The 23,044-nt window shown below is 53.1% G+C and overlaps 6 protein-coding genes and 1 long non-coding RNA gene across 10 annotated transcripts in view; 2 read left to right on the forward strand and 5 right to left on the reverse strand.

Annotated features, from left to right (window-relative positions):
* Positions 1-1,623: 1,623 nt before the first annotated feature.
* On the reverse strand, positions 1,624-4,917 carry LOC148221722 (proto-oncogene Mas-like). Its single transcript, XM_088175559.1, has 2 exons — positions 3,258-4,917; positions 1,624-3,012 (listed from the first exon to the last, which is right to left on the reverse strand). Exon 2 carries the CDS (start codon positions 2,900-2,902, stop codon positions 1,958-1,960), a length of 945 nt encoding a protein of 314 aa, XP_088031685.1. The 5' UTR covers positions 2,903-3,012; positions 3,258-4,917; the 3' UTR covers positions 1,624-1,957.
* Positions 4,918-4,928: 11 nt separating this feature from the next.
* On the reverse strand, positions 4,929-5,906 carry LOC148221723 (mas-related G protein-coupled receptor member A8-like). The gene has a single exon (XM_088175739.1). The coding sequence runs from the start codon at positions 5,904-5,906 to the stop codon at positions 4,929-4,931; it is 978 nt and encodes a 325-aa protein (XP_088031865.1).
* A 555-nt stretch (positions 5,907-6,461) lies between these two features.
* LOC106864559 (mas-related G protein-coupled receptor member H-like) lies at positions 6,462-22,470 on the reverse strand. Of its 4 annotated transcripts, none has more exons than XM_088175576.1 (4): positions 22,387-22,470; positions 10,763-11,383; positions 7,664-10,530; positions 6,462-7,416 (listed from the first exon to the last, which is right to left on the reverse strand). In XM_088175576.1, exon 3 carries the CDS (start codon positions 10,418-10,420, stop codon positions 9,503-9,505), a length of 918 nt encoding a protein of 305 aa, XP_088031702.1. In that variant the 5' UTR covers positions 10,421-10,530; positions 10,763-11,383; positions 22,387-22,470; the 3' UTR covers positions 6,462-7,416; positions 7,664-9,502. The 4 variants fall into 4 exon arrangements, with proteins under 4 accessions (XP_088031702.1, XP_088031701.1, XP_088031703.1 ...); XM_088175575.1 differs by having other exon boundaries at positions 10,763-11,868; XM_088175577.1 differs by having other exon boundaries at positions 10,763-11,378; positions 22,387-22,469.
* Positions 12,377-14,542, forward strand: LOC148221724 (uncharacterized). The gene is made up of 2 exons (XR_015807544.1): positions 12,377-12,537; positions 13,778-14,542. It is a non-coding gene; the product is annotated as an uncharacterized LOC148221724 (long non-coding RNA).
* Positions 12,546-14,542, forward strand: LOC148221725 (mas-related G protein-coupled receptor member A6-like; the record flags this gene model as incomplete). Its single annotated transcript, XM_088175434.1, is given in 3 exon segments — positions 12,546-12,846; positions 12,849-12,940; positions 12,942-14,542. Coding segments are annotated over 3 exon segments (1,023 nt in total), but the record flags the coding sequence as incomplete, so codon positions are not given.
* Positions 14,877-23,044, reverse strand: part of LOC148221726 (mas-related G protein-coupled receptor member A8-like) — a 30,174-nt gene continuing 22,006 nt past the window's right edge. Inside the window, exons 2-3 of the mRNA XM_088175573.1 lie at positions 17,171-17,259; positions 14,877-16,972 (exon numbers count right to left, since the gene is read on the reverse strand). Coding sequence (XP_088031699.1) covers positions 15,945-16,862 — 918 coding nt within the window. The 5' untranslated portion in view covers positions 16,863-16,972; positions 17,171-17,259 and the 3' untranslated portion in view covers positions 14,877-15,944. The remainder of the gene's footprint in view (positions 16,973-17,170; positions 17,260-23,044) is intronic.
* LOC148221727 (proto-oncogene Mas-like) lies at positions 20,755-22,524 on the reverse strand. Its single transcript, XM_088175560.1, has 2 exons — positions 22,387-22,524; positions 20,755-22,141 (listed from the first exon to the last, which is right to left on the reverse strand). Exon 2 carries the CDS (start codon positions 22,029-22,031, stop codon positions 21,087-21,089), a length of 945 nt encoding a protein of 314 aa, XP_088031686.1. The 5' UTR covers positions 22,032-22,141; positions 22,387-22,524; the 3' UTR covers positions 20,755-21,086.

Genomic DNA, 23,044 nt, shown 5'->3' on the forward strand with positions numbered 1-23,044 from the left:
CCCAGTTCCCATCCCATCCCATCCCATCCCATCCCATCCCATCCCATCCCATCCCATCCCATCCCATCCCGCTGGTTTCCCAGTCCGAGGCTGTTCCCTGGCTCAAGTGTGGCCTGTTGGGCTCTGCAGCCATCCAGTGGGGACATTTGGGATTGGGGACACCCAGACCTCTCCAGCTCCCTCCAGCCACTGTCTGCCTGGTGCCTTGGAATGGGTACCTAGAAGAGAGGCTGGACAAGGTTCAGAGAATAAAATCAGGTATTTATTAAAGGCCTTCAAAAAGTACACCTTGGGCAGCCAAAGCCTGTGTGAGGGCCTACAGCCAAAATGGACAATAGTCCTGAGTTTTTCAGACAGATATAAGTTTGGCCCATTTACATATCATGGCTTAATCCTCCAATTACAGTTTCAGGTAATGAAGTCATACACCCCCAGTTTTCCCACCCACCCCCCAAATCACTTTTGTTTATACATTTTGGGGCCGGAGGCAGTAGAGTGTCCTTGAATTCCAAGCCTAGAGGAATTGTTTTTTCTGACCACAATGTCAAGACAGTCAACCAACACTCTAGATACAGTTTAGAGCTATGCACTAATGCAATACAGGACTTGAAAAGTATGAGTTAAAATCCTAAGGCATCCTGCCCCCCTCTGACCTCCTCTAGAAATTCCCCCAGGCTGCCTTCCCCTGCAGACAGCCCCACTCCTCTCCTGCTCCACACGGGACCCCAGCAGGGTTTCCACTCCTCCTGGCCATTCCATGCTTCTTCTCCACCCCAAGAAACGCCAGTGGACCCATCCCTCTGCTGCCTCTTGTGTGTCTCCAGAGGAAGATGGGGCTGGACACCAGGGATGAAGCTCGGGGGGGCGTCTCCAAGAGAAACAAACACTCCCTGAAGGCCTGACAGGGCAGCCTGGGGTGAGCAGCCCATGGGGAGGGACTGGAGCCTCAGGCACGGGGCTGGGAGGGATGGGAAGGACGGGAGGTGGGTGGGCTGCAAGGGGAGTGCGATGGGAGCTTGGTGTGGGACATGATGGAGCTGGGGGGAAGGTGTGGGATGTGGTGGGACTCGTGGTAATGTGTGGGATGTGGTGGGGGTAGAGAAAAGGTGTGGGGTGTGATGAGGATGGATTAAAGGTGTGGGATGTGGTGGGGCTGGTGACCCCAGGGAAGGCACAGGGAGGTGGCTGATGCCCCGCAGAGCCCGTGGTGACAAACACGGATGTCACCTGTCTCCTGGAAGGGAGTGGCCGTGCTGAGGACCACGGCCTCCTCCTCTCCTTGCTGCTGCACCACCCGAGCCCGCCGAGGGAGCAGCTGAAGGCAGTGGAGAGTAAGAATTCCTGAAGGCAGAGAGTCCTTTGCACCTGGCTCCCAAAACTAAAAATGAAAGGCCTTTGGGAGCAGGGACACGTCTGGTGTGACACTCTGGGAGCAGCCAGGGGGGAATGCTGAGCCCCTGGGCCATCCTGTCCGTGCCGGCTGTGCCGGTGCCAGCCCAGCTCTGGGCACTCGGGATCGTGGTTGCTCCAGGGAGCACAAGCCATGGCAGTGTCCCCTCCCTCCGGCCACATTCCCGGCTGGCAGCAGGAGCCGGAGGATCCCTGCAGAGGGGCCAAGGAAGCTCGGGGTTCACGATGCTGTTTATTGATATCAGACTGCAGTGAGATACAGGCAGCAGGTGCCACGGGGAATTCTGCGTTCACAGCTATTTTAGGAAGGCTCCATTTACGGTAACAGTGCTCTAGGACCCGTGAGGGAGCAGAAAAGCCACGCTCCAATGTGCTCCCTGCACAGCATCCCTTGCACATGGCCCTTGGCACTGCCCCTGCTCTCTTCTCCTGCAGGAATAAATGTGGGGGGGTGATCCTGTGGATATTTATTAATCCCGTGACTCAGGGAACCCCTCATCCACTGCCCCATGGTCCTACATCGGTGCAGTTGAAGGGTTCAAGAGGCTCAGATCACTGTGTCCATGTTGGCATCATTCCTGCAGGCAGTGTTTTCTTCTGGGTCCTCAAAGATCCTCTGGAGGCAGTCCCTGAGGGATTCCATGGAGCGGAGCCTCCAGCACTTTGTTACTGAGAAGTAGATGAAGGGGTTGATGCTGCTGTGCAAGCAGGCAAACAGGAGAACAACGTGGGGGGACACAGTGATGTAGCCGAGCTGCTGCAGGAAATTCCAGACACTGACGGGGAGAGCAAAGAGCATAACAATGAAGACAATAATGTCAAGCTTCTTGACTTGGTGCTGCTGGGGCCTACCCTTGAAATGAATGAAGAGGATTGTGCTGGAAATGACCACGGATGGAGCAAATACGAGGAAGTTGAGGATGTACAGGGAGATGAGAGCCCGCTGGCAGTGCTTGTGTTCCTGAGACTGGCACAGGGAAGTCACGGCGGAAAGGGCAGCGATGACAGTGATGGAAAGGGCCCAGAGCACGGCACTCACCACCACCCATGACAGGTCCTGGGGAAGGTGGAAGAAGCAATCATGTGGGCAGAGGATGGCCCTGCACCTCTCAATGCTGATGGCCGTCAGCCGGTACAGCCCTACACTGTAGAACATCACGAAGAGGAGGAAAAGGAACCTTATGTAGCCTGGGAGGATAAAGAGAGAGCAGGACACATCCTCCAGCAGGAAGAGCAGAGTGGAGGGGAGCATGAAGATGAGGAAGAGGAAGTTGATGATGGCCAGGTCAAGGATGTAGGCAGTGATGGGTTTCATGGTTTCCCTCTTCAGGTGGAACCCAAGGACCCAGATGACAGCCCCGTTCCCAGGCAGCCCACAGAGGCAGATGAGCAGTGTCACACTGTGTATGGCCACGTTGGTGACATCTATCTCACACAGATCGTCCCCTTCAGTGGGTGAGGCAGGAGATGGGGACACGGTGGTCACCTCCATGGATGGACACTGGGCAGGCAGTGGGATGTGGTCCCTGGCTGTGGTCAGAGTGGATGGCAGTCAGTGCTTGGAGAATCCCGGGATGGATCACACAGCTCCTCAGCAGCTCCCTGCAGTGGGAAGGATTGAGTGGGGAGGAGTGAGATGTGCAGGGGAGGAGGGTGGTGGAAATGGTGGTGTGTGAGAGGGAAATGGGAGGGTTGGGCTGTTCAGCAGGGGATGGGGAAGGAAAGGACAGGGCAGAGGAGGGGGCACATTTGGAGAGCACTGCGGTCACCAGGAGAGGGTGGCAGGAACAGAGCAGCTGCTGGAGGAGAGGAAGGTGGGGAGGGAGGAAGGAAAACATTGCACTGACCTGTTCACTGTGGGGCAGCAGCAGGCAAAGGGGGTCTGTGCAGATCAGCAGCACTTCCTGGTACCTCTTGCTCCTTTGGGATCCATGTCCTAAAGTGGATCCTCCCAGGTCAGAAACATGAAGGAGAAAGTTCCCAGATCACCAGGAGCTCCCCATTCCCACCCTGCTGGCTCTCTCTGTGCCCTGTCCTGCTGTTGTTTCCCAAAGACTCTGTGGGGTCACGGGGGAGTCAGAAATTGAATCTTTGGCTACGTCAGCATTTCAGTCCCTCAGAGGTATTTATCTTGTGTTTTTCTGCTACAGAGGAAGTGACTTTTGTGAAAAGCTCCAAATGAAATATTTTGCAAATGGCTTCTCATTTTCTCCTGTTTAGAAACACTCCACTTCCTTGCACAATGTCCCATTCTCCAACTGCCTTCCCTCTCCCAACAGGTTTCTACCATTCCTCATGTCTCTTCCTTGAGGAGTGATTGGCCCTCCAGCAGCAGAGGGATGCTGGTGGTTGTGGTGGTATTGAATGCTGCTAGTGCTAGTGAGGCAGCTGGGCTGCTTCTCAGAAGTAACTCCTATTCCAGGAAGAGCTCTGGGATCAGTGCCAAAGCCTCCCCTGCGCCCAAAGAAGCACAACTGACCTGCTCAATCTCCTCTCCTCTCCTCTCCTCTCCTCTCCTCTCCTCTCCTCTCCTCTCCTCTCCTCTCCTCTCCTCTCCTCTCCTCTCCTCTCCTCTCCTCTCCTCTCCTCTCTCCCATCCCATCCCACAACAGCCCCTCTCTGCACAGGACCATGAGCAGTGTCTCTGCTTCTCCCAGTCATTCATGCTCTTACACCTTAAAATTAACAATTTAGCAAAGGAATGACAACAGCATTTGGCTGAAAAGGTATCTCATGACTTAACCTCGCTTACAGGCCTGACTCCCGCAGATGTCTCAGGCACTGAAACGCCTGAGGGAGCAGCATTGCTGCCACATTTGCCATGGCAGATGCACCCGTGTGTGCACACAGAGTCAGTGCAAGGTCCCTGTGAGAAATTCCCCTCGGAGGCAGGGAAATGCTCACTGTGGATCCGTTTGCATCTCCTCACTGTGCCAAGGGCTGAGCCTGGAGCAGGGCGGGATCGGCCCAGGACCCGTCGGCGTTCGGGGATCACCCGAGGGCAGCAAAGGGGAGAGATCCCGGCTGGGAGAGGCCCCACTCCCAGGGAGGTTCTGGTCAGCGCTGCTGGGGCCAGGAGAGCTCCAAGGGTCTCTTTTTGGATCACTGTTTACAGGGCCCCAAGGGATGGGCTTCAGTCACAGCCACGTTTCATCCTGGCCACACTTAGGGCTGGCTACTTTCAGTGCAAGTGTGAGAACAGGGATGTTGTGCCATTCAGGGAAGTGAAATAATTTCCAAGGCTGTCCATAAAACCCAGGAGGTCGTCGTACAGCTGCAGTTCCTGGGAGCAGAGGGTGTTTCTGATGAGCTGCAGAGGAGCTGAGCCCAGGGGCTGCTCCTCAAGGCCGAGGCCACACAATCATTTATCAGATCCCAGTGCAGCCTGGAAAGTGGATGGAGGACACACCAGCAAAGGGAGGGTGACACTGTGGATATTTATTCATCAGGTGACTCCAGGCATCTCTCAGTCACTGTCCTGGGGTCCTTCAGCCACGCAGTGGAAGGGATCAACAAGCTCAGACTGCTCTTTCTGAGGTGGCAACATCGCTGCTGGCAGGGTTTTCTTCTGGCTTCCCAAACACCCTGTGGAGGGCCTTCCTTAGGGATTTAATGGAGAAATGTCTCCTGCAGCTCTGCATGGAGCATTGTCTCCAGCAGCTCCCTACGGAGTAGTCTCTCCTCCAGCTCCCCACCAGGAAGTAGATGAAGGGTTTGATGCTGCTGTTGATGCAGGCAAGTAGGAAAACCACCTGGGAGGACAGAACCGTGTAACCAAGCTGCTGCAGGAAATTCCAGAGACTGAGGGGCAGACTGAAGAGTGCAATGAGGAAGATAACAATGTCGAGTCTCTTGGGTTGCTGCTGCTGGGAGCCAGGCATGAAATGAATGAAGAGGGTTGTGCTGGAAACGACCATGGGTGTAGCAAATAGGAAGGGGTTAAGGATGTACATGGAGAGGAGAACCACTCGGCAGTGCCCCTGGTTGTGTGACTGGCACAGGGAAGTCACGGTGGGATTGACAATGATGAAAACAAAGAAGAAGGCCCAGAACAGGAGATACATCAACAGAAACAACAGGCGCTCAGGAAGCTGGGAACCACAGAGAAACGGGCAGAGGATGGACTTGCACCTCTCAATACTGATAATCATCAGCCGACACATCCATATGATGTAGGAGAACAAGGACAGCTGGAAAAGCAAGCTCAAATATATCTGGGGCATTATAGTGGAGCAGGACACTTCCTCCAGCAGGAAGAGCAGGGTGGAGGGCACTGTGATGAGGAGGAAGAAGAAGTCGGTGAAAGCCTGGTTGAGGATGAAGTCGGTGATGGTATTAATGTGGAGGAGCCAGAAGACAGGCCCATTCCCAGCCAGCCCACAGAGGCAGACGAGCAGTGTCACACTGTGTATGGCCACATTGGTGACATCTATCTCACAGAGACCAGGCCCGTTAGGTGGTGAGGTGAAAAGAGGGGACACGGTGCTCACCTCCATGGATGGACACTGGGCAGGCAGTGGGATGTGGTCCCTGGCTGTGGTCAGAGTGGATGGCAGTCAGTGCTTGGAGAATCCAGGGATGGATCACACAGCTCCTCAGCAGCTCCCGGCCAGGGGAAGAATTCAGTGAAGTGCAGGGAAGGAGGGTGGTAGAAACTGTAGGGCGAGAGAGGGAGGTGGGAGGGTTGGGCTGGCTGGCAGGGCAGTGATAAAGAACATGCAGAATAAACATTTGCAAGTCCCCTGAAGTTGCTCAAAGACTGAGCAAAAAGATAAAAGGATGGGCAAAAGTGTAGACCCAGGATGATAAACATGCCTGGAGCCAGTGGAGAAACTGATAAGGAAGATAAAGAAACAGTATTTTTGGGGCAAACTCTATAACAAGATGAGAGAACATATAGCCAAAGGAAAAGTTCAAGGCAATGTCATCTTTAATATCACAGCACTCAGTGAATACGACCACCAGAGACCCCTCTGAATGATCCTTCTAGGAGCATGAAAGGACAGACAGTAGGAAGAAGATGCATGGAAATGAGTTCAAGGAAAATAGTGTTTATGTACTTGATAAGAAGGACATTTAATGACTATGTGTGGTTATAATGCATAAAACCGCTGCTGTAAAGTCTCAGTGATAAATCAAGGACCCTTAGCCACTGTCCTGGTGTCCTTCGTCAGTGCAGTGGAAGGGATCAACAGGCTGGGAATGCTGAGTCCATGGTGGCAGTATTGCTGCTGGCAGTGTTGACTTTCAGCTTCTCAAAGACCCTCTGGAAGAAGAGTCACAGGGATATGGAGTGGTGTCCCATCCTCATGGTGTCCTGAGAAACCCCACCCAGAAGTAGAGGAAGGATTTGATGCTGCTCTGGATGCAGGTGAACAGAAAAAGCACCAGAGAGGACACAGGAAATTCACCATTAGAAGGACAGCAGTGACAACACAGAGAAAGGCCCAGTGCAGGGGTCTTATCATCACCCTCAGCTGGTGCTGGTATGGGTGGAAGTGGTACCAGAGTCTGAATTCAATGGGCCAGTACCTCTCGATGCTGATGAGCATCAGTCAGAACAGATCTGTCTGGCAGGAGAACAGTGACAGCAGGAAAAGCGAGCTCAAATACATGGGGGGAACCAAAGGGGAGCAGAACACGTCATTCACCAGTAGGGCAGGGTGGAGGAGACTGTGAAGAGGAGGAAGAGCAAGTGGGCAGCAGTCAGGTCGGCCAGCAAGTCGGTGCAATGGCTGCTGCTGAATGGACAGAGGCCAACCCCGTTGCCAGCCAGCCCACAGAGGCAGAAGAGCAGTGTCACACTGTGTATGGCCACGTTGGTGACATCTATCTCACAGAGATCGTCCCCTTCAGTGGGTGAGGCAGGAGATGGGAACACGGTGGTCACCTCCATGGATGGACACTGGGCAGGCAGTGGGATGTGGTCCCTGGCTGTGGTCAGAGTGGATGGCAGTCAGTGCTTGGAGAATCCAGGGATGGATCACACAGCTCCTCAGCAGCTCCCTGCAGTGGGAAGGATTGAGTGGGGAGGAGTGAAATGTGCAGGGGAGGAGGGTGATGAAAATTATGGGGTGGGATAGGGAAGTAGGAGAATTGGGGATATTCAACATGAAATGCAGAGGGGATGCACCAGGGAGTGGAGGGAGAATCTCAGGAGGGCACTGAGGTCACCAGGAGAGGGTGGCAGGAACAGAGCAGCTGCTGGAGGAGAGGAAGGTGGGGGAGGGAGGAAGGAAAACATTGCACTGACCTGTTCACTGTGGGGCAGCAGCAGGCAAAGGGGGTCTGTGCAGATCAGCAGCACTTCCTGGTTCCTCTTGATCCTTTGGGATCCGTGTCCTAAAGCAGCTGCTGGTGTGTGTGAAGTGATGTGAGTCCATCCTGGTGAAGTTCTCCAGGGTGTGAGAGGAAATAATATGCAGTAAAAAGAGAACAGATGACTGGGGATACAAGCATCATAAAGCCACCATAGGACATTAGGTCAGACTCTTTCAACTTATTCAGTGCCCCCACACTGGGGTGAAACCTGGTCATGCCTTTTTTTTTTTTTCAGTTTAGAGAGGTCCATAGGGCATTAAAACCTATAAATATTGTGGGAAATGAGAATTGAGCCATTTTTGGACATTGTCCACCTGAGACAGGCTTTGTAGGATGTGGTTACTGTGCTAAAAAAAAGATAGAAAGAGAGAAAGGACAGCAACACACATGGACCTCTTTAGGGAAAAAAGGCCAACTTTATTGAATGGACAGCCCATATTTAAAGCATGTTATGTGCAGCTAAGACAGGACAGTAGCTCATTGGACAATTGGGAAAAACATCCATGGGACCATACGTCAGGATGTGTCCCACGGGAAAAACACCAGGTGTTAATCTTTATTATGAATTCCACTCTGTTTTTCACCATATTATCACCTTGGGAGACTTCCTCCCTAACTGAAGCTATAGTCAGCTTATCAGCCTGGGTATGGACCTGAGAGTCAGGAGAAATTCAGGCCTGAAAAATAATTTCCAAGCTGTAATTCCCTAGGTCTCTAAATGTGTGTGTCCAGAGTAGGAAAGCCTGGATGTTGTTTATTCAACATATTTAGGGTTCAGGTTACATTCTGGAGTCAAACAAAAGACATAAATGCAAATTTAATGTAGAGGTAATAACAAAATGACAAAGATCAGTACAAGATGGATTTTGGCTGAAGATGCTGTGCAGTGCAGTTGCTGTTCAGCTCCTCCCGAGGGTGGCCAGGTTCAGGATGGAGGTGATCAAGGGCTTCCTTGGACTTTGATGCTGGGGAACCAGAGGATGGCCCCATTCTGCTGAACAGCAGCTTAGCCCATTAATTTCAGTGCAATTAAATGGTCCAAGCACCTGGTGATGCGAATTTCCATGTTGACAGCTCTTTTTGGTCACAAGCCCCAGGGTTCAGTGGAGGTCACCTATGACCTTGCACTTTACTCAGAAGGATTCAATTCGGGAATTAAAGAATGTGACAAATTCCCACTGAAAGTACAAGGGAATGTTGCTGTCCCTGCCCAGCTCTGCAGCCCTACCTGGTGTCTCTTCCCATCAGCTGGGAATGCAGGGCTGGCTCTGCTGGACAGAAGGGGAAGGAGGTTCCATGAGATCCCAACACCTATCCTGCCATCCAAAGGCACAAGCACCGCAGGAATTTGGGAAGTCACTGTGACCCCATGCTGGGTGTGAACCCAGGCCTTAACATGTGAAATTCTTTGCAGGCAGGAGATCCCTCAAAACACCATGAAACTCATCTGAGAAGCCAAAGGAGATGGAGTTCATTCCCTGGGGCCCAGGCAGTGAGGGTCATTCCATGGGGAATAGAGCTGGGGAACAGCACTGAGCCCAGCTGCACTGCCTGGAGCCGTGTGGGCAGGCAGGGAGGAGGAAAGCCATGCTCCAATGTGCTCTATGGCAAAGCATCCCTCCCATATTGGCCCTGGCAGTGCCCCTGCTCCCTTCTCCTGCAGGAGTTCACCAGCCCAGGGAGGGTGATGCTGGGGATGTTTATGGATCAGGTGACTCAAGGAAACCTGTGCCGAGATCCTTCAGCAGAACAGTGGAAGGGATCAACAGGCTCAGACCACTGTGTCCTTGGGGACATCATTTCTGTGGGCAGTTTTGTCTTCCTTCTCATCAAAGACCCTCTGGAGGGAGAGCTGGAAGGACCCCACGGAGCAGGGACTCCAGCACTTCCCTGCCAAGAAGTAGATGAAGGGTTTGATGGTGCTGTGGATGCAGGTGAGCAGGAAAAAAACCTGGGAGGACATAAGAGAATAACCGAGTTGCCGCAGGAAATTGAAGAGGCCGAGGAGGATAGTGAGGAGCACAACGAGGGAGATAATGTTGTCCCTCCTCTTGGGTTGCTGCTTCTTGGAGCCAAAGCAGGCCTTGATGATGTTGATTGTGTGCAAAATGATCATTGGGGCAAGAAAGAGGAGCAGGATGATGGTGTACATGGAGATGAGAGCTGCCCGGCAGTGCTGCTGCTCGTGGGATGGGCACAGAAATGTCAGCACGGGAATGACAGTGAAGAGAGTAAAGAAGGCCCAGTACTGGACACTGTCCACCACCCACAACAGGCGCTCGGGAAGGTCGCAGCAGTAGAGGTCGCAGAGGTTGTACACACTGACCTCATCACTGCTAAGTGTCAGCCTGTACAAAGCCCAGTAGAAGGAGACCACTGACAGCTGGAAAAGGAAGCTCACATATGTCAGGGGCAGGATAAGAGAGCAGGACACGTCCTCCACCAGGAAGAGGAGAGCAGAGGGGACAGTGAGGAGAAGGAAGAGGAAGTCGGCGAAAGCCAGGTTAAAGATGCCTGAGTTACGAGTTTTAAGGCTGAGGAAGCAAAGGACAGCCCCGTTGCCAGCCAGCCCACAGAGGCAGAGGAGCAGTGTCACACTGTGTATGGCCACGTTGGTGACATCTATCTCACAGAGATCGTCCCCTTCAGTGGGTGAGGCAGGAGATGGGAACACGGTGGTCACCTCCATGGATGGACACTGGGCAGGCAGTGGGATGTGGTCCCTGGCTGTGGTCAGAGTGGATGGGAGTCAGTGCTTGGAGAATCCAGGGATGGATCACACAGCTCCTCAGCAGCTCCCTGCAGTGGGAAGGAGTGAGATGTGCAGGGGAGGAGGGAGCTGGAAATGGTGGGGTGAGGGATGAAATGAGAGGCTTCTGTTCAGCAGGGGATGGGGAAGGAAAGCACAGGGCAGAGGAGAGGAGACCTGGGGAGGGCACTGCGGTCACCAGGAGAGGGTGGCAGGAACAGAGCAGCTGCTGGAGGAGAGGAAGGTGGAGGAGGAAGGGAGGAAGGAAAACATTGCACTGACCTGTTCACTGTGGGGCAGCAGCAGGCAAAGGGGGTCTGTGCAGATCAGGGGTTCTTCCAGGTGCCTCTTGTTCCTTTGGGATCCATGTCCTAAAGTGGATCCTCCCAGGTCAGTAACATGAAGGAGAAAGTTCCCAGATCACCAGGAGCTCCCCATTCCCATCCTGCTGGCTGTCGCTGTGCCCTGTTCTGCTGTTGCTCCCTTAAACTCAGTGGAGTCACGAGGGAGCTGGAAATTGCATCTTTGGCTACGTCCCAGTTTCATTTCAACTTCCTTGAAGATATTTATCTTGGTTTTTGTTGGTTTTTTGGGTTTTTTTGCTAAAGAAGAAGTGATTTTTCTCAAAATTTCCAAATGAAATATTTTGCAAATGGCTCCTCATTTCCTCATGATGAGAAGCATTCCTTCCCAGCAGAATGTCGCTGCTGCTTTCCTTCTCCTGACAGGTTTCTCGCATTCCTCATATCTCTTCCCTGAGGGTACATTGTCCCTCCAGCAGCAGAGGGATGATGCCGGTGCTGGTGGCATTGGAATTCTGGCAGTGCTGGGGAGGGAGCTCGCTGCTTGTCAGAAGCGTTTCGCATTCTGGGAAGAGCTCCAGGATCATTGCCAAAACCTGCCCTGGGCCCAAGGAAGCACAACTGAGCTGCTCGCTGTCCTATCCCCATCCCCACCCCGCTGTCCATCCTCACGCCATCCTATCACATCCCATAGGTTTCCCAGGTGGCAGCCTCTACCCCACTCCAAGCGTGATCCGTCAGGCTCTGCTGTCCTCCAGTGAGGAGATTTGGGATTGCCAGCATCCAGACCCCCTCCAGCCCCCTTCTGACCATTTCCTGAGCCCTCTGAAACCACCTCCAACACCCCAGACAGTACCTGGGGCTCCCTTTTTCCCCCCAACAGCCTCAATCCTGCCCCGATCCTGCCCTGATCCACCTGGGATCCCGGCATTGTCTCTGCTCCTCCTGGCTATGGAGTTCTAGGACCCCGGAGGGAGGAGGAAAGCCCAGCTCCCCTGTGCTCTGCAGGAGAACACAGGATGGCAAAAGTGGCTGGAACCAGTGGAGAAACAGATTAAGAGGCCTGCAGTGGTTTTGGGGCGAGTTCTGTAACAAGAAGCAAGGGCACATGGGCAAAGGAAAAGTTCAAGGCAAGGTCACCTTTAATATTGCAGCAGTCAGTGAATACAACCACCAGAGACCCCTCTGGATGATCCTCCAGATCCATGGAAGGAATCTGAGAAGGAGGTGAATCCTTGGAAATGAGTCCTAGGAAAGTGAACTTTTTGTATCAGATAAGAAAGATAGTTTAATGACTTTAATGTGTGGTTGTAATGGATGAAACCCATTGAAAAGTCTCACCATACACAGAACAAGGAGAGATCCTTCTGCATCTCCTATGGAGGTAAAGACTTCCTTCGTCTTATTGCTTCCCATTGGGTTAGAAAGTTTATTCTGGCTGATTTTGGTATCACTCCCAATTTCCATCTCCACTCTCCACATGTTTCATCCCATCTCATCCCATCCCATCCCATCCCATCCCATCCCATCCCATCCCATCCCATCCCATCCCATCCCATCCCATCCCATCCCATCCCCACTCCCCACCTTGAAGCTCTGCCCTTTGGGCTCTGCTGCCAGGCACGCCAGCCCAGTCGCCCCCATCCTGCTTGCCATGTGTCCTGTGCCTTGCCTCTCCCTGTGCTGCTCCACATGGAAGCTGCGGGTGGCAAAAGATGGGAAAAGCCACGTTGAGGGGACAGCAGGGTTTCTATGGTGTGTGTGTTTGTCAGCCCTGCAGCTGTGTGAGGGGAAGGAGAAGCAGCAGAGGTGTCACAAGGAGCACATTGTCCCCTGCCACGGAGGGAACCAGCCCTGCCTGCTGGAGCCAGCCCGGTGGGAAGGCATCCAAGGGGAGCTGGAATGAGGAGAACCACTCCAACTGGAGCCAGTGTGACCACAGGCACTGGAGCAAAGTCCCTGTCACGCTGCTGCTGCTGTGCCTGTGTGGAATGGTGGGGAACGGGGCTGTGCTCTGGCTCCTCGGCTTCCGCAGCCGCAGGAACCCCATCACCATCTGTGTCCTCCCCTGGCCATGGCTGACTTCACCTTCCTGCTCTCCATCCCCATCGCCCTGGGGGTATTTTCTGTCCCTGAGAGCTTCTGCCACCAGCTGGGCCCGTGACAGGGCTGTGACAGCTGGGCTGAACGTCACCATGCTCTTGGCTTTCCCTGTGGGTATCTACTCTCTGTCAGCCTTCAGCGCTGTGACAGCTCTGTGTGTCCTCCCCGTGTCCTGCTGGCCCTGCCACTGCTCCCAGTGCTTCCCAGTGCTCGTGTGTGCCCTGCTCTGGCTCCTCTCCTTCCTGCTCACTGTCACCTTCTATTTCCACCCTTTGGCACTCATGGCCTTGGCCCTGAGCTACCTCTTCTCAGTGCTCCCCCTGACCTGTTCTGGTCTCACCCTGCTGGCCAGGCTCCTGTGCTGCTCATGGAAACAGCCCCCACGGCAGCTCTGTGCCCTGCTCCTGCTGCCTGTCATCTCCTTGTCCTTCTTCACCGCTCATTTTGGGTACTGGCTCTTGTTGAGGGTGTTTGACTTCTCTGTCTTTGCCCTCAGCTCTTCTCTCCTGCTCACCTGTGCCAACAGCAGTGCCCACCCTCTGATTTACTTCCAGGCTGGGAGCTGTGCAAAGGAATTCACCCTCTCTGTTAGTGTTGCCTTCCAGAGGGCTTCTGAGGATGTGCCAGAGTCAGGGAATAGGGACAACACTGTGGAATCATCATCAGGTGGAATCATCATGAAATAGAGTCAGAACATCGTAGTATAACTAGGTTGGAGGAGACCTCCACGATCATCAAGTCCTACCCACGCCTTAACTAAACCTGGCACCAAGAGCTACATCCAGTCTTTTTTTAAGTACATCCAGGGATAGCGACTCCACCAGCTCCCCCGTCAAAGCATTCCAATACTTCTTTATTCTTTCTGTAAAAACTTCTTCCTAATATCCAACAGATGCCTCCCCTGGTGCAGCTTGTGACTGTGTCCTCTGGTTCTGTCGGTTGCTGCCTGGTGAAAGAGACCCACCCCCAGCTGACTGCAACCACCTTTCAGGAAGTTGTAGAGAGTGATAAGGTCACCCCCGAGTCACCTTTTCTCCAGGCCAAAAAGAGTCATCATAAAATAGAACCATAAAATATCCAGAGTTGGAAGGGACCCACGAGGATCGTGGATTTCGGCTCCAGTCTCTGCACAGGACATCCCAACAATCCCACCCTGTTCCTGCGAGCATTGTCCAAAAGCTCCTTGAGCTCTGTCAGGCTGGTGCTGTGTGCAGCAGGGGAACTCCTGCCTGGAGTGGATTCTGGATGAAAGGAGGGATCATCATGGAATGGATTGGGTTGGAAGGAACCTTGGAGATCATTGCATTCCAACCCTTCTGCAGTGGGAATGGACATCCAAGAAATTTCTTGTTTTGAAATCTTTGCTCATTTGAAAGGAAGCTCAGATAGGGAATGGCCTGGGTCACCCTGGAGATAAGGAAGGGGCTTGGAAGGAGAAAAAGTACATTGGAGGATAATGATCCTTCTGCACTTGTCTTAGGAGGGACTCCCTGCTGGAGTTGTTTTTTCCTAGACAAGATGTTGTATCATGGAAAGTTTCTGCTTTCCAATGGGCAGGAAATGAGAGACGGGAAGAAAAAAACCTCTCCGTTGTCAAAGTCTCTCTCTTCTGTTAATTATTATCAAGTCATTAAATAAATGCTTTCTTGATGTTTAATCTCATGTGCGTCTTGTGTCTCCAAAGCCTGACTCACCACCCATGGCTTTCACTCTCACTCCCCTTTCCAGAAGCAGTGGTACCTTGGTTTCCCCTGGATTTAAGGCAGTGGGAAAAGGAGGGACAACTTCCCCCTGGGTGAGAGATGTGGCTGCTGCCCAGGTCTGTCCCAGGAGGAACGAGGAGATCTTGGACTGTCAACATCATCCCAAGCATTGCAGGCACGTGCCTTAGGAAGAGCTCTGATATGAGACAGGATCCTGCCCTCCTAACAGACAAGGCAAAATCTTTAGAATGGGATAAAATGACGAAATGAGCCATTTTAGACACTGTCCATCAGGAAGAAGCTCTGCAGAGAAGCTTGGATGTTGTTTATTCAACCAGTTCTGAGGTGAGAATAATCACACAGGAAACCAAAAAAAACCAAAAAAACCCCACCAAACCCCAATCTGATGTAGGGGTAATAACAACATGACAAAGATCAGTACAAGATGGATTTTGGCTGAAGCTGCTGTGCAGTGCAGTCGCTGTTCAGCTCCTCCCGAGGGTGGCCAGGTTCAGGATGGAGGTGATCAAGGACTTCCTTGGACTTTGATGCTGGGGAACCAGAGGATGGCCCCATTCTGCACAACAGCAGCATAAGTCACTAATTTCTGTCCCATTAAATATTCCAAGCATCTGGTGATGTGAATTTCCATGTTGCAGCTCTTTTTGGTCACAGGCACAAGGGTTTGGTGCAGGACACCTTTGGCTCTGCATTTTACTCAGAACAATTTAATTCTGGAATTAAAGAATGTGACAAATTCCCACTGAAAGTACAAGGGAATGTTGCTGTCCCTGCCCAGCTCGGCAGCCCTACCTGGTGTCTCTTCCCATCAGCTGGGAATGCAGGGCTGGCTCTGCTGGACAGAAGGGGAAGGAGGTTCCATGAGATCCCAACACCTGTCTTGCCATCCAAAGGCACCAGCACCGCAGGAATTTGGGAAATCATCGTGACCCCATGCTGGGTGTGAACCCAGGCGTTAACATGTGAAATTCTTTGCAGGCAGGAGATCCCTCAAAGCACCATGAAACTCATCTGAGAAGCCAAAGGAGATGGAGTTCATTCCCTGGGGCCCAGGCAGTGAGGGTCATTCCATGGGGAATAGAGCTGGGGAACAGCACTGAGCCCAGCTGCACTGCCTGGAGCCGTGTGGGCAGGCAGGGAGGAGGAAAGCCATGCTCCAATGTGCTCTATGGCAAAGCATCCCTCCCATATTGGCCCTGGCAGTGCCCCTGCTCCCTTCTCCTGCAGGAGTTCACCAGCCCAGGGAGGGTGATGCTGGGGATGTTTATGGATCAGGTGACTCAAGGAAACCTGTGCCGAGATCCTTCAGCAGAGCAGTGGAAGGGATCAACAGGCTCAGACCACTGTGTCCTTGGGGACATCATTTCTGTGGGCAGGGTTTTCTTCCTTGTCATCAAAGACCCTCTGGAGGGAGAGCTGGAAGGACCCCACGGAGCAGGGACTCCAGCACCTCCCTGCCAAGAAGTAGATGAAGGGTTTGATGGTGCTGTGGATGCAGGTGAGCAGGAAAAAAACCTGGGAGGACATAAGAGAATAACCGAGTTGCCGCAGGAAATTGAAGAGGCCGAGGAGGAGAGTGAGGAGCACAACGAGGGAGATAATGTTGTCCCTCCTCTTGGGTTGCTGCTTCTTGGAGCCAAAGCAGGCCTTGATGTTGTTGATCGTGCTGTAAATGGCCATGGGTGCAGCAAAGAGGAGCAGGATGATGGTGTAGATGGAGATGAGAGCTGCCCGGCAGTGCCCCTGCTCGTGGGATGGGCACAGGGATGTCAGCACGGGAATGAGAGTGAAGAGAGCAAAGAAGGCCCAGAACTGGACACTGCCCACCACCCACAACAGGCGCTCGGGAAGGTCGCAGCAGTAGAGGTCGCAGAGGTTGTACACACTGACCTCATCACTGCTGAGTGTCAGCCTGTACAAAGCCCAGCATAAGGAGACCACTGACAGCTGGAAAAGGAAGCTCACGTACGTCAGGGGCACGATAAGAGAGCAGGACACGTCCTCCACCAGGAAGAGGAGAGCAGAGGGGACAGTGAGGAGAAGGAAGAGGAAGTCGGCGAAAGCCAGGTTAAAGATGCCTGAGTTACGGATTTTTAGGCTGAGGAAGCAAAGGACAGCCCCGTTGCCAGCCAGCCCACAGAGGCTGATGAGCAGTGCCACACTGTGTATGGCCACGTTGGTGACATCTATCTCACAGAGATCGTCCCCTTCAGTGGGTGAGGCAGGAGATGGGAACACGGTGGTCACCTCCATGGATGGACACTGGGCAGGCAGTGGGATGTGGTCCCTGGCTGTGGTCAGAGTGGATGGCAGTCAGTGCTTGGAGAATCCCGGGATGGATCACACAGCTCCTCAGCAGCTCCCTGCAGTGGGAAGGATTGAGTGTGGAGGAGTGAGATGTGCAGGGGAGGAGTTCGGAAGTTGGGAGGGATGTGGAGGGCAGGGTCAGAGGAGAGGAGTCCTGGGGAGGGCACTGCAGTCACCAGGAGAGGCTGGCAGGAACAGAGCAGCTGCTGGAGGAGAAGGAGGTGGGGAGGGAGGAAGGAAAACATTGCACTGACCTGTTCACTGTGGGGCAGCAGCAGGCAAAGGGGGTCTGTGCAGATCAGCAGCACTTCCTGGTGCCTCTTGCTCCTTTGGGATCCATGTCCTAAAGTGGATCCTCCCAGGTCAGAAACACGAAGGAGAAAGTTCCCAGATCACCAGCAGCTCCCAGAAGTCCTGCTGGCTGTCGCTGTGCCCTGTTCTGCTGTTGCTCCCTTAAACTCAGTGGAGTCACAGAGGAGCTGGAAATTGCATCTTTGGCTACGTCAGAGTTTCACTTCCTCAGAGGTTTTCATCTTGGTTTCGTTTTTTTGGTTTTTTTTTGCTACAGAGGAAGAAACTTTTGTCAAAAGCTCAAAATGAAATATTTTGCAAATGGCACCTAATTTCCTCCTGATGACAAATACTCCTTCCCTGCAGAATGTCCCATTCTCCAACGGCCTTCCCTCTCCTGACTGGTTTCTATCATACCTCGTTTCTCTTCCCTAAGGGTTTACAGCAGCAGAGGGATGCTGCTGGTGCTGGCAGAACTGTTGGAGCATCTGAGTGCTTGTCAGAAACAACTCCCATTCTGGGAAGAGCTCCAGAATCATTGCCAAAACCTCCCCTGGGCTCATGGGAGCACCCCTGGCCCATGGACTCCCGTTTCTATCATTGCAATGCAGGCTCACACAGCCCAAGGCAAGGACAGCAATCAGCTGCTTGCAGCCAGGTTTTCAGCACTTAGAGCCCACCCTAATTACTGCCAATCCCCTTGATGATGCAATGAAAGCTGTTAGAGACCAGAGTGCTGTGAACCCCCTTCCAGCCCTTCACCAGAGCTCCTGCTCCTCCTCAGTCCTGGGAACTCTTGTGCTTGTTTTTCCCTGATCCCATACTGTGCCTTTGCCAGCAGGGACACCTTCCACTATGCCAGGCTGCTCCAAACCCCATCCAACCTTGTCACTTGCAGAGATGGGGCAGCCTCTGTGGGCAACCTGTGACAGGTCCACAGCACCCTCACAGGGAAAGAATTTCTTCCTAATATCCAATCTGAACTCACCCTCTCTCAGTGGGAAGCCATTCCCCCTTGTCCTGTCACTCCATGCCCTTGTGCAAAGTTCCTCTCCAACTCTCCAGAAGCCCCTTTAGCTCACGGATCATGAAGTTTTTGCACTTGCAAGGATTGGTCTGGTGAGGGGATGTGAGATTCCATATCTGCCCGTGGTTGGACTCTGGGCAGGCAGTGTATGTAGCCCCTGGCTGTGGTCAGAGTGGATGGGGAGTCAGTGGCTGGAGAATCCAGGGTAGGAGCATGAGGCTCCTCAGCAGCTCCCTGCAGTGGGAAGGATTCAGTGGAGGGAAATGAGATGTGTAGGGGAAGGAGGGTGGTAGCAATTGTGGAGTGGGAAATGGAGGTGGGAGTGTTGGACTGGTTGGCAGGGGATTGATAAATAAGAGAGAATAAACATTTTCATCTCCCCTTTTAAGTTGCTGAAAGACTAACTGGGCAAAAATATAAAAGGTTGTAAAGATGTGGACCCAGGATGATAAATGTGACTGGAGCCAGTGGGGAAAATGATAAGGAGGCATACAATATTTCTGGGGTGAGTTCTGTAACAAGAAGCAAGAGCACATGGCCAAAAGAAAAGTTCTAGGCAAGGTCACCTGTAATATCACAGCACTCAGTGAATAAAACCCCGGACCCCTCTCAATGAACCTCCAGGACCATGAAAGGACTCCCAGTAATGTAGTGAATGCATGGAAATTTGTTCGAGGAAAATGGTGTTTATGTACTAGGTAAGAAAAATTTTTAATGTTTATGTAAGTTTATCCCTAGATTATAATGGAAAAAAATGATGTTGTAAAGTCTCATGAGGCACACACAGAAATTAGGAGAGATCCTGCTGCGTGTCCTGCTGCCTAATACTTCACTTGGTAAACACCATTACTTGGTGTTAGGAACTTTGCTCTTATTTTGGCATCACTCCTCATCCCCATCTCTACCCCAGTTCCCATCCCATCCCATCCCATCCCATCCCATCCCATCCCATCCCATCCCATCCCGCTGGTTTCCCAGTCCGAGGCTGTTCCCTGGCTCAAGTGTGGCCTGTTGGGCTCTGCAGCCATCCAGTGGGGACATTTGGGATTGGGGACACCCAGACCTCTCCAGCTCCCTCCAGCCACTGTCTGCCTGGTGCCTTGGAATGGGTACCTAGAAGAGAGGCTGGACAAGGTTCAGAGAATAAAATCAGGTATTTATTAAAGGCCTTCAAAAAGTACACCTTGGGCAGCCAAAGCCTGTGTGAGGGCCTACAGCCAAAATGGACAATAGTCCTGAGTTTTTCAGACAGATATAAGTTTGGCCCATTTACATATCATGGCTTAATCCTCCAATTACAGTTTCAGGTAATGAAGTCATACACCCCCAGTTTTCCCACCCACCCCCCAAATCACTTTTGTTTATACATTTTGGGGCCGGAGGCAGTAGAGTGTCCTTGAATTCCAAGCCTAGAGGAATTGTTTTTTCTGACCACAATGTCAAGACAGTCAACCAACACTCTAGATACAGTTTAGAGCTATGCACTAATGCAATACAGGACTTGAAAAGTATGAGTTAAAATCCTAAGGCATCCTGCCCCCCTCTGACCTCCTCTAGAAATTCCCCCAGGCTGCCTTCCCCTGCAGACAGCCCCACTCCTCTCCTGCTCCACACGGGACCCCAGCAGGGTTTCCACTCCTCCTGGCCATTCCATGCTTCTTCTCCACCCCAAGAAACGCCAGTGGACCCATCCCTCTGCTGCCTCTTGTGTGTCTCCAGAGGAAGATGGGGCTGGACACCAGGGATGAAGCTCGGGGGGGCGTCTCCAAGAGAAACAAACACTCCCTGAAGGCCTGACAGGGCAGCCTGGGGTGAGCAGCCCATGGGGAGGGACTGGAGCCTCAGGCACGGGGCTGGGAGGGATGGGAAGGACGGGAGGTGGGTGGGCTGCAAGGGGAGTGCGATGGGAGCTTGGTGTGGGACATGATGGAGCTGGGGGGAAGGTGTGGGATGTGGTGGGACTCGTGATAATGTGTGGGATGTGGTGGGGGTAGAGAAAAGGTGTGGGGCGTGATGAGGATGGATTAAAGGTGTGGGATGTGGTGGGGCTGGTGACCCCAGGGAAGGCACAGGGAGGTGGCTGATGCCCCGCAGAGCCCGTGGTGACAAACACGGATGTCACCTGTCTCCTGGAAGGGAGTGGCCGTGCTGAGGACCACGGCCTCCTCCTCTCCTTGCTGCTGCACCACCCGAGCCCGCCGAGGGAGCAGCTGAAGGCAGTGGAGAGTAAGAATTCCTGAAGGCAGAGAGTCCTTTGCACCTGGCTCCCAAAACTAAAAATGAAAGGCCTTTGGGAGCAGGGACACGTCTGGTGTGACACTCTGGGAGCAGCCAGGGGGGAATGCTGAGCCCCTGGGCCATCCTGTCCGTGCCGGCTGTGCCGGTGCCAGCCCAGCTCTGGGCACTCGGGATCGTGGTTGCTCCAGGGAGCACAAGCCATGGCAGTGTCCCCTCCCTCCGGCCACATTCCCGGCTGGCAGCAGGAGCCGGAGGATCCCTGCAGAGGGGCCAAGGAAGCTCGGGGTTCACGATGCTGTTTATTGATATCAGACTGCAGTGAGATACAGGCAGCAGGTGCCACGGGGAATTCTGCGTTCACAGCTATTTTAGGAAGGCTCCATTTACGGTAACAGTGCTCTAGGACCCGTGAGGGAGCAGAAAAGCCACGCTCCAATGTGCTGCCTGCACAGCATCCCTTGCACATGGCCCTTGGCACTGCCCCTGCTCTCTTCTCCTGCAGGAATAAATGTGGGGGGGTGATCCTGTGGATATTTATTAATCCCGTGACTCAGGGAACCCCTCATCCACTGCCCCATGGTCCTACATCGGTGCAGTTGAAGGGTTCAAGAGGCTCAGATCACTGCGTCCATGTTGGCATCATTCCTGCAGGCAGTGTTTTCTTCTGGGTCCTCAAAGATCCTCTGGAGGCAGTCCCTGAGGGATTCCATGGAGCGGAGCCTCCAGCACTTTGTTACTGAGAAGTAGATGAAGGGGTTGATGCTGCTGTGCAAGCAGGCAAACAGGAGAACAACGTGGGGGGACACAGTGATGTAGCCGAGCTGCTGCAGGAAATTCCAGACACTGACGGGGAGAGCAAAGAGCATAACAATGAAGACAATAATGTCAAGCTTCTTGACTTGGTGCTGCTGGGGCCTACCCTTGAAATGAATGAAGAGGATTGTGCTGGAAATGACCACGGATGGAGCAAATACGAGGAAGTTGAGGATGTACAGGGAGATGAGAGCCCGCTGGCAGTGCTTGTGTTCCTGAGACTGGCACAGGGAAGTCACGGCGGAAAGGGCAGCGATGACAGTGATGGAAAGAGCCCAGAGCACGGCACTCACCACCACCCATGACAGGTCCTGGGGAAGGTGGAAGAAGCAATCATGTGGGCAGAGGATGGCCCTGCACCTCTCAATGCTGATGGCCGTCAGCCGGTACAGCCCTACACTGTAGAACATCACGAAGAGGAGGAAAAGGAACCTTATGTAGCCTGGGAGGATAAAGAGAGAGCAGGACACATCCTCCAGCAGGAAGAGCAGAGTGGAGGGGAGCATGAAGATGAGGAAGAGGAAGTTGATGATGGCCAGGTCAAGGATGTAGGCAGTGATGGGTTTCATGGTTTCCCTCTTCAGGTGGAACCCAAGGACCCAGATGACAGCCCCGTTGCCAGCCAGCCCACAGAGGCAGATGAGCAGTGCCACACTGTGTATGGCCACGTTGGTGACATCTATCTCACAGAGATCGTCCCCTTCAGTGGGTGAGGCAGGAGATGGGGACACGGTGGTCACCTCCATGGATGGACACTGGGCAGGCAGTGGGATGTGGTCCCTGGCTGTGGTCAGAGTGGATGGCAGTCAGTGCTTGGAGAATCCCGGGATGGATCACACAGCTCCTCAGCAGCTCCCTGCAGTGGGAAGGATTGAGTGGGGAGGAGTGAGATGTGCAGGGGAGGAGGGTGGTGGAAATGGTGGTGTGTGAGAGGGAAATGGGAGGGTTGGGCTGTTCAGCAGGGGATGGGGAAGGAAAGGACAGGGCAGAGGAGGGGGCACATTTGGAGAGCACTGCGGTCACCAGGAGAGGGTGGCAGGAACAGAGCAGCTGCTGGAGGAGAGGAAGGTGGGGAGGGAGGAAGGAAAACATTGCACTGACCTGTTCACTGTGGGGCAGCAGCAGGCAAAGGGGGTCTGTGCAGATCAGCAGCACTTCCTGGTACCTCTTGCTCCTTTGGGATCCATGTCCTAAAGTGGATCCTCCCAGGTCAGAAACATGAAGGAGAAAGTTCCCAGATCACCAGGAGCTCCCCATTCCCACCCTGCTGGCTCTCTCTGTGCCCTGTCCTGCTGTTGTTTCCCAAAGACTCTGTGGGGTCACGGGGGAGTCAGAAATTGAATCTTTGGCTACGTCAGCATTTCAGTCCCTCAGAGGTATTTATCTTGTGTTTTTCTGCTACAGAGGAAGTGACTTTTGTGAAAAGCTCCAAATGAAATATTTTGCAAATGGCTTCTCATTTTCTCCTGTTTAGAAACACTCCACTTCCTTGCACAATGTCCCATTCTCCAACTGCCTTCCCTCTCCCAACAGGTTTCTACCATTCCTCATGTCTCTTCCTTGAGGAGTGATTGGCCCTCCAGCAGCAGAGGGATGCTGGTGGTTGTGGTGGTATTGAATGCTGCTAGTGCTAGTGAGGCAGCTGGGCTGCTTCTCAGAAGTAACTCCTATTCCAGGAAGAGCTCTGGGATCAGTGCCAAAGCCTCCCCTGCGCCCAAAGAAGCACAACTGACCTGCTCAATCTCCTCTCCTCTCCTCT

This window comes from Sturnus vulgaris, chromosome 18 (genome assembly GCF_052056855.1).
Source record: "Sturnus vulgaris isolate bStuVul1 chromosome 18, bStuVul1.hap1, whole genome shotgun sequence".
In the NCBI taxonomy this organism is placed as follows: Eukaryota; Metazoa; Chordata; class Aves; order Passeriformes; family Sturnidae; genus Sturnus; species Sturnus vulgaris.

Bases quoted from the DNA above. Each gene is read 5' to 3' on its own strand.
- LOC148221723 (XM_088175739.1), bottom strand. From the start codon at position 5,906: ATGGAGGTGAGCACCGTGTCCCCTCTTTTCACCTCACCACCTAACGGG.
- LOC148221722 (XM_088175559.1), bottom strand. From the start codon at position 2,902: ATGGAGGTGACCACCGTGTCCCCATCTCCTGCCTCACCCACTGAAGGG.
- LOC148221727 (XM_088175560.1), bottom strand. From the start codon at position 22,031: ATGGAGGTGACCACCGTGTCCCCATCTCCTGCCTCACCCACTGAAGGG.
- LOC106864559 (XM_088175576.1), bottom strand. From the start codon at position 10,420: ATGGAGGTGACCACCGTGTTCCCATCTCCTGCCTCACCCACTGAAGGG.